The sequence below is a fragment of the Telopea speciosissima genome, chromosome 8 (assembly GCF_018873765.1).
Source record: "Telopea speciosissima isolate NSW1024214 ecotype Mountain lineage chromosome 8, Tspe_v1, whole genome shotgun sequence".
Lineage (NCBI taxonomy): Eukaryota > Viridiplantae > Streptophyta > Magnoliopsida > Proteales > Proteaceae > Telopea > Telopea speciosissima.
Genome location: NC_057923.1, coordinates 20,946,730 through 20,958,681, shown reverse-complemented (window position 1 = coordinate 20,958,681; position 11,952 = coordinate 20,946,730). Strand labels below are relative to the sequence as shown.

The window sequence follows — 11,952 nt, the reverse complement described above, 5'->3', positions numbered from 1 at the left end:
CCTCTCTACCACCTCTTTCACAATCTTTAAATTCCCCATGTCCTTCAACATGAGATTAATGCAGTGGGCTGCACATGGAGTCCAGAAGAGTCGGTACATTAATCAATTTTCCCCTGCCTTCTTAAAATTACTCCCATTATCAGCTTGTAAATGTACTGTGCATCCTTCTTTTCCTTGGATGCATCAACTGACTTGAGGAACATGGTCCTCTCATCACCGATGCCATGAAGTTGATGATGGATTGTCTAGTGGGTCCAGTCCAACCATCACACATCACGGTCACTCCATAATGCTCCCACATCGGCTTTACCCCGTTAATATACTCCACCTCTGTCCTGTGGTGGGGCAAGTAAACGTTATACATCTGATATGCCGTGGTCCCCTTCACTCTTGGATCAGCCCTACCTATCTCATCTAACATGTTTTGATAGTATGACTTTGTAGTGGCATTGGCTGGAATGTTGTGGTAGAAAGCCCACTTGGAGAAAGCAATCCCCATTTTTTCCTTCACACTAGTCCACATCTGTTTCAATTTCTTTTGTTTCCGGTCCTGTCTTGGAAAGAGGGTAATATCCGACTAAAGGACCTCAACAACTTGGTCACGGGATAGGGGTGGGGGTGGGGGCTGTGGTTGGGGCCCTCACACTCTAGCTCCTCCTGAATGGAATCTCTTGGTCTCTATGTCTCAACCTCCTCCTCCTCCTCCTCCAATGTATTTGTGCCTTCTGTGGCTCTAGCTCTTCTCTAGCTTGTCTAGATGAACCAACTCCCCTGGCCATCTGTATCAATCTCTCCCGGTTCATCCTAAAGGTCTCTCTGCTCTCTAACCTTGCCCCCCCTCAGTTGTGCAGCCTCTGCCAGTGTTTCTACATCAGCCCAATCTGGCTCCTCACTATCATAATCCTCCTCCCATAACTCAGGGATTTCTCTAGACTGCCCTCTTCCCCCTACTAGCTTCTACCCCGTCCCTTAGATGCGTTGCCATAGCCTTCTTTATCTCACTTGGTACACTAGGTCAGCCTGTGACATTCCTGCCACCATCAGCAAGATGCCACTTCAGTCTTGTGGCTCCACCTCCCCCAATTCTCTATTTACAATAATTGCACTCAGATTTCTTCCTGTCAGCTGAAAGGGGTCTCCCATGCAGCCGTGCAATGTCCCCTCCGTCTTGGCTAGCCATTATGGAGCACTAGTTGGTACACTGTTGCAGTGTTGCAACAAGAACACAAAGAATATTAGCATGTACACTTCAAATATGGTTCCTAAACAACAACAAAGCATATTCTAAATTGTCCCCTTAGTGTGATTTTTTTGCCTTTTTTAAAATATATTTTTAAATTATTTTAATAATTACTAATTCTTTAATCACCATCAATTAATTAAAGAGCATGACATCACTAATCAACTTTGCCTGAAAACATACTTCCTATACTGTCATTAATTTTCTTCATTTTTAAAACTAAAATAGAATATTCTTATTTATTTTTAAAATTTTTTTTGCAGTTTCTTCAATTATTTTTGAAAAATCTGAAAAAAAATAATAACATTAAAATAATTCCGACACCGTCACATATTTCCATCCATCATATATAATCCTTATTTTTTTTCAAAAATTTGTTGTGGGAAAATGCATTTTTTAAAATAGAAAATAAGAAAAATAATTCAATAACCCAAAAAATAATCCAACTCTATGGAGTCGTAGATCGGGCCATTCTATCCAACAGATAAGAACTTGAAACAGTTCTACCATGTTTACTAGTATATTAAAAAAGAAAATTTGAGTTTAGGGAAAAATTGGTATTCTTCAAGCTTCAAGCACCAAATCCACTGTCTAGTATGGTTGATTATGAAGTAGAATGCAAGAAAGCGGTGTTAGATGAATTATTGTGGCAAAAAACTACAAATTTTTGGCAGAACAAACTCCTTGAAGCATAGTTGTCAAGGCGGTGGAAGGGTGTTGAAGCACTTAGGTGACAAGGCGCCCGCCTAGGCGACCAAGGCTCGCAAGTGTTATTTTTTAGTTCTCCTTTTTTCTAACATTATTTAGTATGCTATAATATGTACCTTATATCATAAAAAAAAAAATCAACATTAAGCCACATAAAGTCATAAAAAATCAACATTATGTCACATCAAGTCATCAAAAATCAATATTAAGCTACATCAAGTCATCAAAAAACAACATAGAAATAGAAGACAACAGAATTGAAGAAGCAAGCTATTGGAAGTTTGAAACAATTAAAACATACATTTGGTTTATATCTTCTTGGTATTGGTCATTTTCAGGCATACCTAGTCTCACATTTGGTTTATACTGTTCTTAGAAGATATGATCTTATCAATAAGTAATTATCCTGCTCTTGATTTAGAGAAATGTTTTTGTTCTCTAACAAATTTGATTTGATCAAATGATTTTATTTTTACATGAGACTTTTTGTATTAGGTCGAGCACAAAACCAGCTTTCTTACAAATCCAAGATTGCTTAAATCTGAGTTATATTGAAGGAGTTATGTTCCGGTCAAACCTTATTTGGTCTGTGCGAATGTTGGGTCAAAATCGCTTTGAATGAAAATATTTTTTAAAATATCAAAACAAATGAATATTCTACCGCACTTTTGATTTTTAGCAATGTTTTACCATATTAAGATTTATGAAGTTTTTAGATTTGAGAAAAATCCCGGCATTAGAAAGTTGAAAATTTCACCTACCGCCAAAAATCGAGTTTTTTTTTCTTAAACTGGGGGATTGACTTTTTATCCTTTTGAAATTTGATTTTTTAAATATTTTTATTGGATTCAAATCGGGGGCATTTGCTTATTTATGAATAATTTCTTAAGTAGCATTTACTTAAATGATATTTGGCAATAAGGCAACAGCCGCCTAGGCACCTAGAAATCCGCTTGGACGCCTAGGCGGCACCTTGACAACTATTGCTTGAAGTCGAAACCTACGAAAGCAATGGCCTCTCTATCGAAACTTGTTGAAATATGTAAGTTATAATCGAGTTAGTTGAATATAAAGGTGTAGTCCAAGTGTCCAACCAGGTTTCGGTTGAAACCTGGTTGAAACATGTTGAAACCGATCGAAACCATGTACATTTTGGTATCGACCCATGGTTTCGTATCGGAAAGCTGCAAAACTGAGTATATCTCGGTCGAAACTTCTAGTTTGAGATTTATAACCATGGTTGAGGAGAGCCAATCAGCAAAAACTTCCTGGAAAATTCCAATTAGCTGAAACATGCAAGGAGAGTTGAAAGAGTTTGATAGGAAAAGGTTCTAGAATGCAACTGAAGACCAGACCAACAGATCCATGCGAGGGCTGGGGGTGGGGGGGACAGAGGATGATCGTCTGAACTCAAGACAAAGGCATCATAAATTGAGGGATCTATAATGGATCTGCCAGATCGGTCAAATTAACTCAGGAGTCTAGTAGCATCTATGGCCCAAACCATGGCCCACACAAGAGATAAGCACTAATCCTTATACCAGAACCTGGTACAAAGCAGAACCGAGACCCGGGTCGAAAATCAGTTATCCTGGTTCTTTCTCTTCCTACGGTAGCCTTGTATCACATCAAAGTATCCTAAGGGTGCTTCAGGGTAAGGATTTATTTAGAAATGCCATGGTTATACAGATATTTGCAGTTACTCTGACACCGATTGGGCTGGTGTTGATGGTGGTTGGAGGTCGACTACTTGGTATTGTACGCTTGTTGGAGGTAATCTTGTTACATGAAGGAGTAAGAAACAAATTACAGTGGCTCAGTCTAGTGTTGAAGCTATGTATAGGGCCATGACTCACACTGCAGCTGAGTTAATGTGGTTGAAATCTCTTCTTCGAGAACTTGGTTTTCCTGTTGACAAGTCTATGGATATGTATTGTGAAAATCAAACTGCTGTCTACATTGATAGTAATCCAGTCTTTCATGATAGCTACACCATTGGTTAGATCTACTATTCTACTTAGTGATATGTTTATCAAGGCTTTGTTTCAGTTGGTTTTTTTTCAAGGGTGTTCCAAACTGGGGATGGGTGTGTGCTCCAGCTTGAGGGGGGGGTGTTAATAAGGTCTACCGCAAGCTAAGGGGTGTTTTATTCCCCTATTTATTGATTATGGGCTTGTGTGTAATTATACCTACTTAAGTCTGTCCTTGATTGTGATTGCATGCTTAATAACTTATAAATTATAAATAAGACTTGGAAGCCCCGGTATTGTTATTCTGATTCCTACCACGAACTCCTTTGTGCTCTCCCTTCTTTTGTTTCCTTCTCATCTTTTTCTCCTTCTTCTTCATGCTTGCACAGGTACTTAATACTTGTTCTTGATATTGTTATACAAAAGGATGGATCGGTTCATGTACTTGGAACTGATTTTATTGTGTTTGTAGTAGATGAATTAGTTTAAAAAAAAGGGTGCGTCTGTTTGTCACCAAGCAGGTTACAAACAGATTTTGTAACCGTACTTTTTTGCCCTTAATATAAGGATGTAGCAATACAATAAAAGAGCCAATGATGCTATTTCGGCCATCCTCAATCCCTTGTCATCTCTTCCATATTCTCCCCTCTCCTCTGCAACGGTTCTGCGATCCCTCCTCCCTTGCAACTCGTGGCTCTGCTTGCCATCTACTAAAGAATTGCTAAATCATGGCGGCAACGTTGGTTGCAGAGCAAGCCTAGATCAAGTTCATAACGATCAATTTCATAGAGGAAAACTTTAAAGCCCCAAGAAGAAATCCAAGCCTCTGTTTACCAATAAGAAAATCCATGGTCACTCCTTATTCGACCGAAATCTGTCATGATTCGGATAAAATCGCCAATTCTTCTCGTCACTCCTTTGGTAGAGCAGATTCACTCTCCAATGATGATGGCAGGACTCTAACGCATTGTTAGAACAGTTTCATCATTCGGGTTGGGGAAACTTGAGCTGCAGGGAGTTGACAGAATAAGTTGCAGTGGCATGGGCGGCTCGGAGGTTTCAAAGGGACGATCACAGGGGTGTACAGTAATTGCTTCTTCAAACGATCCCTGATTTGCCCAGGCGGGGTGTGGAACCAAAGAGAAAGAGAAGGAGAAGAAATGTTGGAATTTATAAGAACTTGTATTTTCCTCTTCGAGACGAGATGGCCTTGGAAACAAAGCTGCTCTCAAGCAATAAAAGCCTAGACATTGATCTCAGAGAATCCAACCCAGGTTTGGGAAATGTTCGTTCCCAAACCCAGGTTTCATTGATTTTAAGAGAAATACAACTAGGGTGAAGGAAGAAGAGGTAGTTGTGACATGGGATATCCTGGTGGCATTGGATATCCATGACTTGAAGCTACCGATGGAGGTGGTGATGGAGGTGAAGGTGGAAGACAGTGGCGGTGGTGGTGTCGATGTGGTAGCAGTGTAGAGTGAATTCTGAAAATAAGCTGACAAAGAGAAGGGGTGGAGGAGGACATTGAAATTACTAAAATATCCTCATTTATAAAGGGATAAATGATGTGGCAAGGGACTAAAAAGAGAGATTACAAAACTCTGTTGTAACCGACTTGGTTACAAACACCTTTACCCTAATAGACTCATTAACTAGTTGTATGAGAAGTGCATAGTATCATGACTATCCCATTGAGATTGACCTCTATTTTACAGTCGAACCGGAGAGTCCAAACAGATCTAGTAATCTAGCTCTCTCATCCTGACATAGTCTGGCGGCCAACTTCATCAGGACAAGCAACCACTTTACGCTCATTTTTACTCATCAATCTTATGATAGGTTACATTTCTTTATCCTAATTGGCATTGGTTTTTTTATGCAATTTCTCATTGATTCCATCTTAACTGCAGTAACAAACTCTTCAGTTTTCAAAGTGAAGGAATCCATGATTGTGTTCTCCGTGAAGCCTCTTTTCAGCATTCTCCTGGTCACTCTATCCCTATTGATTGCAGTGATTGTTTTGTTTCCTTCAACTCCATTTTCTGAAAGATCACTTGCACGGAATCCTCTACTGTATGTTTACTGTTTTCTGTTTTCTTTTCTTTTCGAGAAAATTAAATTTTCGTGTTAACAATTTGATGTGTAATTGATGTCTTATTAAAACAGGTCTAATTCCAACAGTGAAAAGCAGGATATATGGAGTGTTCAAAGGTTACTAGACTGGAGACCCTGCAAATGGTGGATGGAAGGGGGTTCGACTGGTTAGTCCCATAGTTTCATGATTTCAAGCAGAATGGTTCATTTTTCGTTTTTTTTAACCTGAATTCTTCTTAACTGATTTCATTTCAGACAATTGCGTTGGTTTTTGTTGAAATGCTGCAGCGCTGCCGGCGGAGAGTAATGGATATATCAGAGTGGATTGTTATGGAGGCCTCAATCAAATGAGACGTGATGTGAGTTTTTTTGAGCTTTCCTTAGTTGAGATTTCTGGGCATATGTTGGTTATATTCCCCAGCTTATGTTTGTTATGTATTTTGTGTTATACATGTTTTATTGTGAATGGTATTCTGGTGACTGCAGTTCTGTGATGGTGTCGGTATTGCTCATTTGTTGAATGCTACTCTGATTTTGCCAAAATTTGAAGTGGCTGCATATTGGAATGAGTCAAGGTATTTAGTATTTTGTTTTTTAAAATAGCGCATTGGGCCGAATATTTTCAATTTGTACATTTATCTATGCTTATATCGCATAATTCAAAGAAGAGTATCAACTGTCAAACAAATTATGGTCAAATCTTTTAAATATTTGGTCTCAGTGAGGACCAAAATATTCTAAATCAGGGCAAAAATTGGAAACTAATTCCTGGCCACAGCTGCGGAACTCTATTTAGTGTTCAGGAAAATTCATAATCTCCCCTCAAGTATGCATGCAATTAATTACTCATACCTCTCTTTGAAACACTTCTGCACAACTGTACCCAAAAACGTAAATTTACACCAATTTCTCTTCTGCTTTTTCTTAAATTCTCACTTCCTGTCCTAATATGAAACTTCCAATCCGCCTGTCATGAACAAAGTTGTTAATAGAATTGGATATAAAGTCAACATTTGATAAGCTGACTCCTAGTCACATCATCCCATTCCAACAATTTTGACATTGCATAAGCCCCACTCAGTTCAATAGGCACATAGTTATGGCCATTAGAATTGTTTCCATATCCATTGCCTGAACCCATTTTTATTGTGAACCCTCCCTTCAAACCGACAATGAGAGGAAATGTTGAAAATTAAAGAAGAGTGGGGATAAATTATTGTGTTACTTCAGAGATTTGGGTACTACAACTGTGGAGAATTATTTTGTAGGGGAGTATCAGTAATTATAAGAATACTTTGGTGGACATATCAAAATTTTCCCTTGGTGTTATTATCCTAACCATGTATCTCAGATCCTTTTCATGCCTTTTGAAGGCGTTAGCAAGCAAGAGTAGTAAACCATCTTTAGCAGATGATCCTTTACCCTTGGATTGCGTAACCTGAGATTTTTCTGACCTAACCAGACCTATTGTTTGGATGTGGTTAGTGTGATCAGGCTTTAGGTTGTGCATGAGTTGAGAAAATGCAAGCCCCCTGAGGATCTATCCCAACGTGACTCAAACATGAAAATTACTTGGGATTTGGCAGTTAAGTGTGTGTTCAAATTCAAGTACAGTTTGGTTGAACTTGGTTTTGCTATAATTTGTGGGTTAGAGCTCTAATTCAGGTCTATATGTGTACTCCTCTGATTTTTTTAACTACTGTCGTTAAGATTTTTATAGAGCTATAAACTATTTGTGCCAACCTAGTGGTTTTGCAGATGTATTTGATGTCGACTACTTCATTCAGCAGATGAATGGTTTTGTAAAAGTTGTTAAAGAGTTGCCCGCAGAGATAGCATTGAGAGAACCATTTCGAGTGGACTGCAGCAAACGCAAAAGTCATTTTGATTATATTGAAAGTGTTCTTCCTTCACTCATGGAGCACCATTATATTTCAATCACACCTGCAATGAACCAAAGAAGTGACAGGTACAATATGTTTTTTTTTTTTGTTTTTGTTTAAAGCTCATTACATTTGAACCAGTTTATACTCTCCTGCTCAGGCAATAATGGTTTCATCACCAACACTATCATCAGGGCCTTAATCCAACTGTTCGTGATCTGCTATCTATGAACCTTCTCTCCTGAATTCCCTTTTCCCTTTATATCAGAACTGCTGAGGTTCTTTAAAATGTCCAAATAGTTAGTAGTTCATGAAGAAAAAGATGGAGGGGGGGAGGTTACCGTTCTTCCTGTCTCCTCCTTCCCCTTTTCCTTTCTGAAGGAAAAGGGAAAAAAAGAACTTGTAATTCACTAATTCTATTTGGGTTTGTAGCTGACTTTTAGTCCCTCTGTGTCATTTATATCTCAGTTTTTTCTTTTTACTACCAGTTGTGCTCTTTAATTTTTTCCTGCATATACTTTGTTGTCTGAAGAGCTCAAAGGCAAAGGCACATTTTCTTCGACATGCTCTTAGTAGTTTTTTCATTTTTTTTTTTTGGGGGGGGGGGGGGGTGTTGCGTCCAAACTTCCAGAGTGCTTTTGATGAAGGCTTCCTAATTTTGACATGCTCTTAGTAACTTATTTTTCACTTTTTTTTTTTTTTTTTTTGGGGTGAGGTGCTTGCAAACTTTCAAAGTGATTTTTGATGAGCGCTTTCCTACTCCTGTCTATTGTAGAAGTTGAACCTTCTGGTTGATACAAATCTTGTGTGATCACTGAATAACTTTTGTTGACTGTCCAATAGAAGCACCTAATTTTGTACGATCCAGATGCTATAAATGTTGTAGCTGTGGCCCATAAAAAAATGCCATCTTTGATCTTTCCATACCTGGTTTGAGTTTGTAGGAAGGCTAGTATGTTTCTATACATCCATTCAATTCACTGTTCTCGGTTGCATGGAATGTTGAGTTTTCTAAACTAGATGCAGTTATTGCTTTTCTTTCTTTTTTCCCACCCTTTTCTTTTAAGGTAACTGTCTTTAGATACTTCTTACTTTTTTTCTATCCTTTGAAAGCAATTGTTCACCATGGAAGAAGGGGAAACAAAAATAAAGGAAAGAATAAGATATGTTTGCACTTTGTGCAACTGCTAATGTTGCTCAGTCATTTCTGCTTCTTTTTTATAGGTATCCATTGTATGCAAAGGCTGGGCGCTGCCAAGCTTGTTACAAGGCTTTACGCCTTTCCAGAACCCTGGAGAAGAAAAGCTCTGAGCTTTTGGATACCATACCCAAGCCCTTTCTTTCCCTTCACTTGCGGTTCGAACCGGACATGGTTGCTTACAGCCAGTGTGAGTATGCAGGTCTTTCCCATGCCTCAGTAGAGGCCATTGAGGCTGCACGGGGTGATCGAAAACCATGGACAGGGGATGCGGCTCGTGTTTGGAGAAACCGAGGGAAGTGCCCACTTACCCCAAATGAGACAGCTCTTATTCTCCAAGCATTATCCATTCCAACAAACACAACTATTTATCTGGCTGCTGGGGATGGTCTGATGGAAATTGAAGGTTTAACAAATGTTTATACCAATGTGTACACGAAATCCACCCTCCTCAGAGGTGAGGATTTCACAAGCATGCATGGAAATACAAAAGCTGCATTGGATTATTACGTGTCAATCAACAGTGATTCGTACATGGCAACATATTTCGGTAACATGGATAAGATGGTTGCTGCTATGAGAGCATCTCAGGGATTGTTCAAAACTCTGTTCTTGAGCAGGAGGGCTTTTGCGGAGTTCACTTCAAAGGGGCTGAAAGGAGAAGAGTTATCACAAGCCCTTTGGAGAGTTCACAGAGATGACTTTATGGTGGGGAGAGGTTCTGCCTTGCCTGATTGTTTTTGCGAGTTCAAATTGTAACTGGCACCATAACGTTTCATTTGAAACTTTACCTGCCATCTAAAGTAAGATTTTTAGTTTAATTCACTTCTCTTCTTTTTTCTTTACTTGCAAGTTGAAGCTTGAAAGAGCTTTACAGTCCCAGGTTCTCTAACAAGAGTGGCCAAGCATACTGTAACTACAACAATTGGTATGCTGGAGAGTAGGTAATAGGAGTAATATTTCCATATCGCATAATCCCTGGATTCCCTTTACACAGAATCGAAGATTCCTTCTTCCTAGTTGGCTAATCTATTATATACACATTTGAATGACCTTATCTTCAATGGTGTTTGTACAATCTTTATTTCTAGGCGATGTTGTTACTGGCATTCTTTGTATCACTCTTTCCTCTTATAATCTAAATGATTAGTGCTGGCCATTTAGTAAGACATGGAGTTTCAACAACAACTACTCAATCTTATCCCAACTAAATGGGGTCGGTTACATGGATCTTTGTCCTACAATCAGTTTTACTCGAGATCATAGTTGCCTAAGCTATACATGTCTTTTCTCACAAATTCTCCTAAGGTCATTTTATGTATGCCTCTGATAAATCTCTTAACTGCCCAATATTTCGCACCATATATCATAATTGGTCATAAGATTGTCTTATAAAATTTTATTTTAAGTTTTAAAGGAATATGTTGATCACACAACACTCTGGACACACTTCTCCATTTCATCCATCCTATTGAATCAAGATGCCTAAAACAATCACTTTGTTGAATCGCTCTCTCATCTATTTTCATCACCTCATTATCCGTGTTAGTGCAACTAAAGTTACATACCATATACTCCATCTTCGTTTTATTTATCTGAAAATCTTTTGATTCCAATGTCGATCTTCATTAATTAATGCTTTTATCTCATACACCAAGTAACTTCATCTTGAATGTCTTTGATTAAATCATCCATGATAAGCACATATAATAAGAGCTTAAATTGATCTTCTTACACTTGACGTATACCCATATATGTATATATATATATATATAGAATTTACTACCTTGGCCCTGCACTCTTCTTACACTTTTGTCACCATCCCTCCCCTCCCTCTCCCTCTCCCTCTCCCTCTCCGGCCACCCTTTCTGCATCTCTCATCCCTTCCCCCTCCCTCTCCTCCGCCCCTCATCTCCAAAAGCCAATACTAAAGAACTGGTCCCGCATCTCCTTCTCCAACTTTAAAATCTCCATTTAGTGGAGATTTCCTTGTCCGATTTATCCAACATTCTCCGCCTCTGCGGCAAAAACCTATTCTACTTAAACCTCTTTCCTCTTCTTCAACGGTATTTGCTGTTTCTTCTCGTGTCTTTTTTCCTGCAAAATAATTTGGTTCTTAGACTTGTATTCAGTACGTTAATCTCTTGTTCCTTCTGGGTTGTTTTTCAATTTTAATCTCCTTGACCTTCGATTAAATTTTTTTTTTTTTTTGGGTGAATACCTTCGATTAATGTTATTTCAATCACAATACCTAATACTTCAGTCGAACACCTACCCTCCAATCTTTTGGCTTTACAAATAGCCCATGATTAAATGCCAAAAAATGACATTTTTGGATGATCCAAAACATTTCTGGGCTCCTGTATTCTGCTTCAAAACCATTTCCTCGATTTTGATTTCTTTGCAGCCCATCATGATATTGCAGAGGGTAACTTGCAACTCAGTGGGGATGCAAAGGTGGGACTTGAGGGTTTGGAGTTCGTATTTGGCAGAGTCTTGAGAATCTGGAGGGAGAACAGATGGAAGTGGTAGTGGCGGGGGAGGTTGTGGAAGTGAAAGCAGAATCGGTCGGCGACCATTCTGACCCGTTCTGTATACTTAACCTTGAGTGAAAGAGAGAGAGGTGGAGAGAAAATAGGAATTTACAAATTTACATATTTGACCCTTTTAAATAATTGACACATTGTTTTTTTTTGGTAAACAATTGATACATATATAATTATATGTTAACATATTCACTTGAAATACTTCTCTTCTCTAGTTCTTGATAAATTAACTCTCTAAGGACTGTATCATATGTTTTTTTCTAAGTCAATAAACATCATATGGATATCCTTCTAACAATTCCTAAATCTTTCC

The 11,952-nt window shown here is 38.6% G+C and overlaps 1 protein-coding gene across 3 annotated transcripts; it reads left to right on the top strand.

Annotated features, from left to right (window-relative positions):
• Window positions 1–5,803: 5,803 nt before the first annotated feature.
• Window positions 5,804–9,885, top strand: LOC122670519 (O-fucosyltransferase 13-like). Of its 3 annotated transcripts, none has more exons than XM_043867427.1 (6): window positions 5,804–5,991; window positions 6,100–6,179; window positions 6,301–6,371; window positions 6,499–6,587; window positions 7,760–7,981; window positions 9,120–9,885. In XM_043867427.1, the coding sequence occupies exons 1-6, from the start codon at window positions 5,864–5,866 to the stop codon at window positions 9,850–9,852; spliced, it is 1,323 nt and encodes a 440-aa protein (XP_043723362.1). In that variant the 5' UTR covers window positions 5,804–5,863; the 3' UTR covers window positions 9,853–9,885. The 3 variants fall into 3 exon arrangements, with proteins under 3 accessions (XP_043723362.1, XP_043723361.1, XP_043723363.1); XM_043867426.1 differs by having other exon boundaries at window positions 6,085–6,179; XM_043867428.1 differs by lacking the exon at window positions 5,804–5,991 and having other exon boundaries at window positions 6,096–6,179; window positions 6,268–6,371.
• Window positions 9,886–11,952: the final 2,067 nt, after the last annotated feature.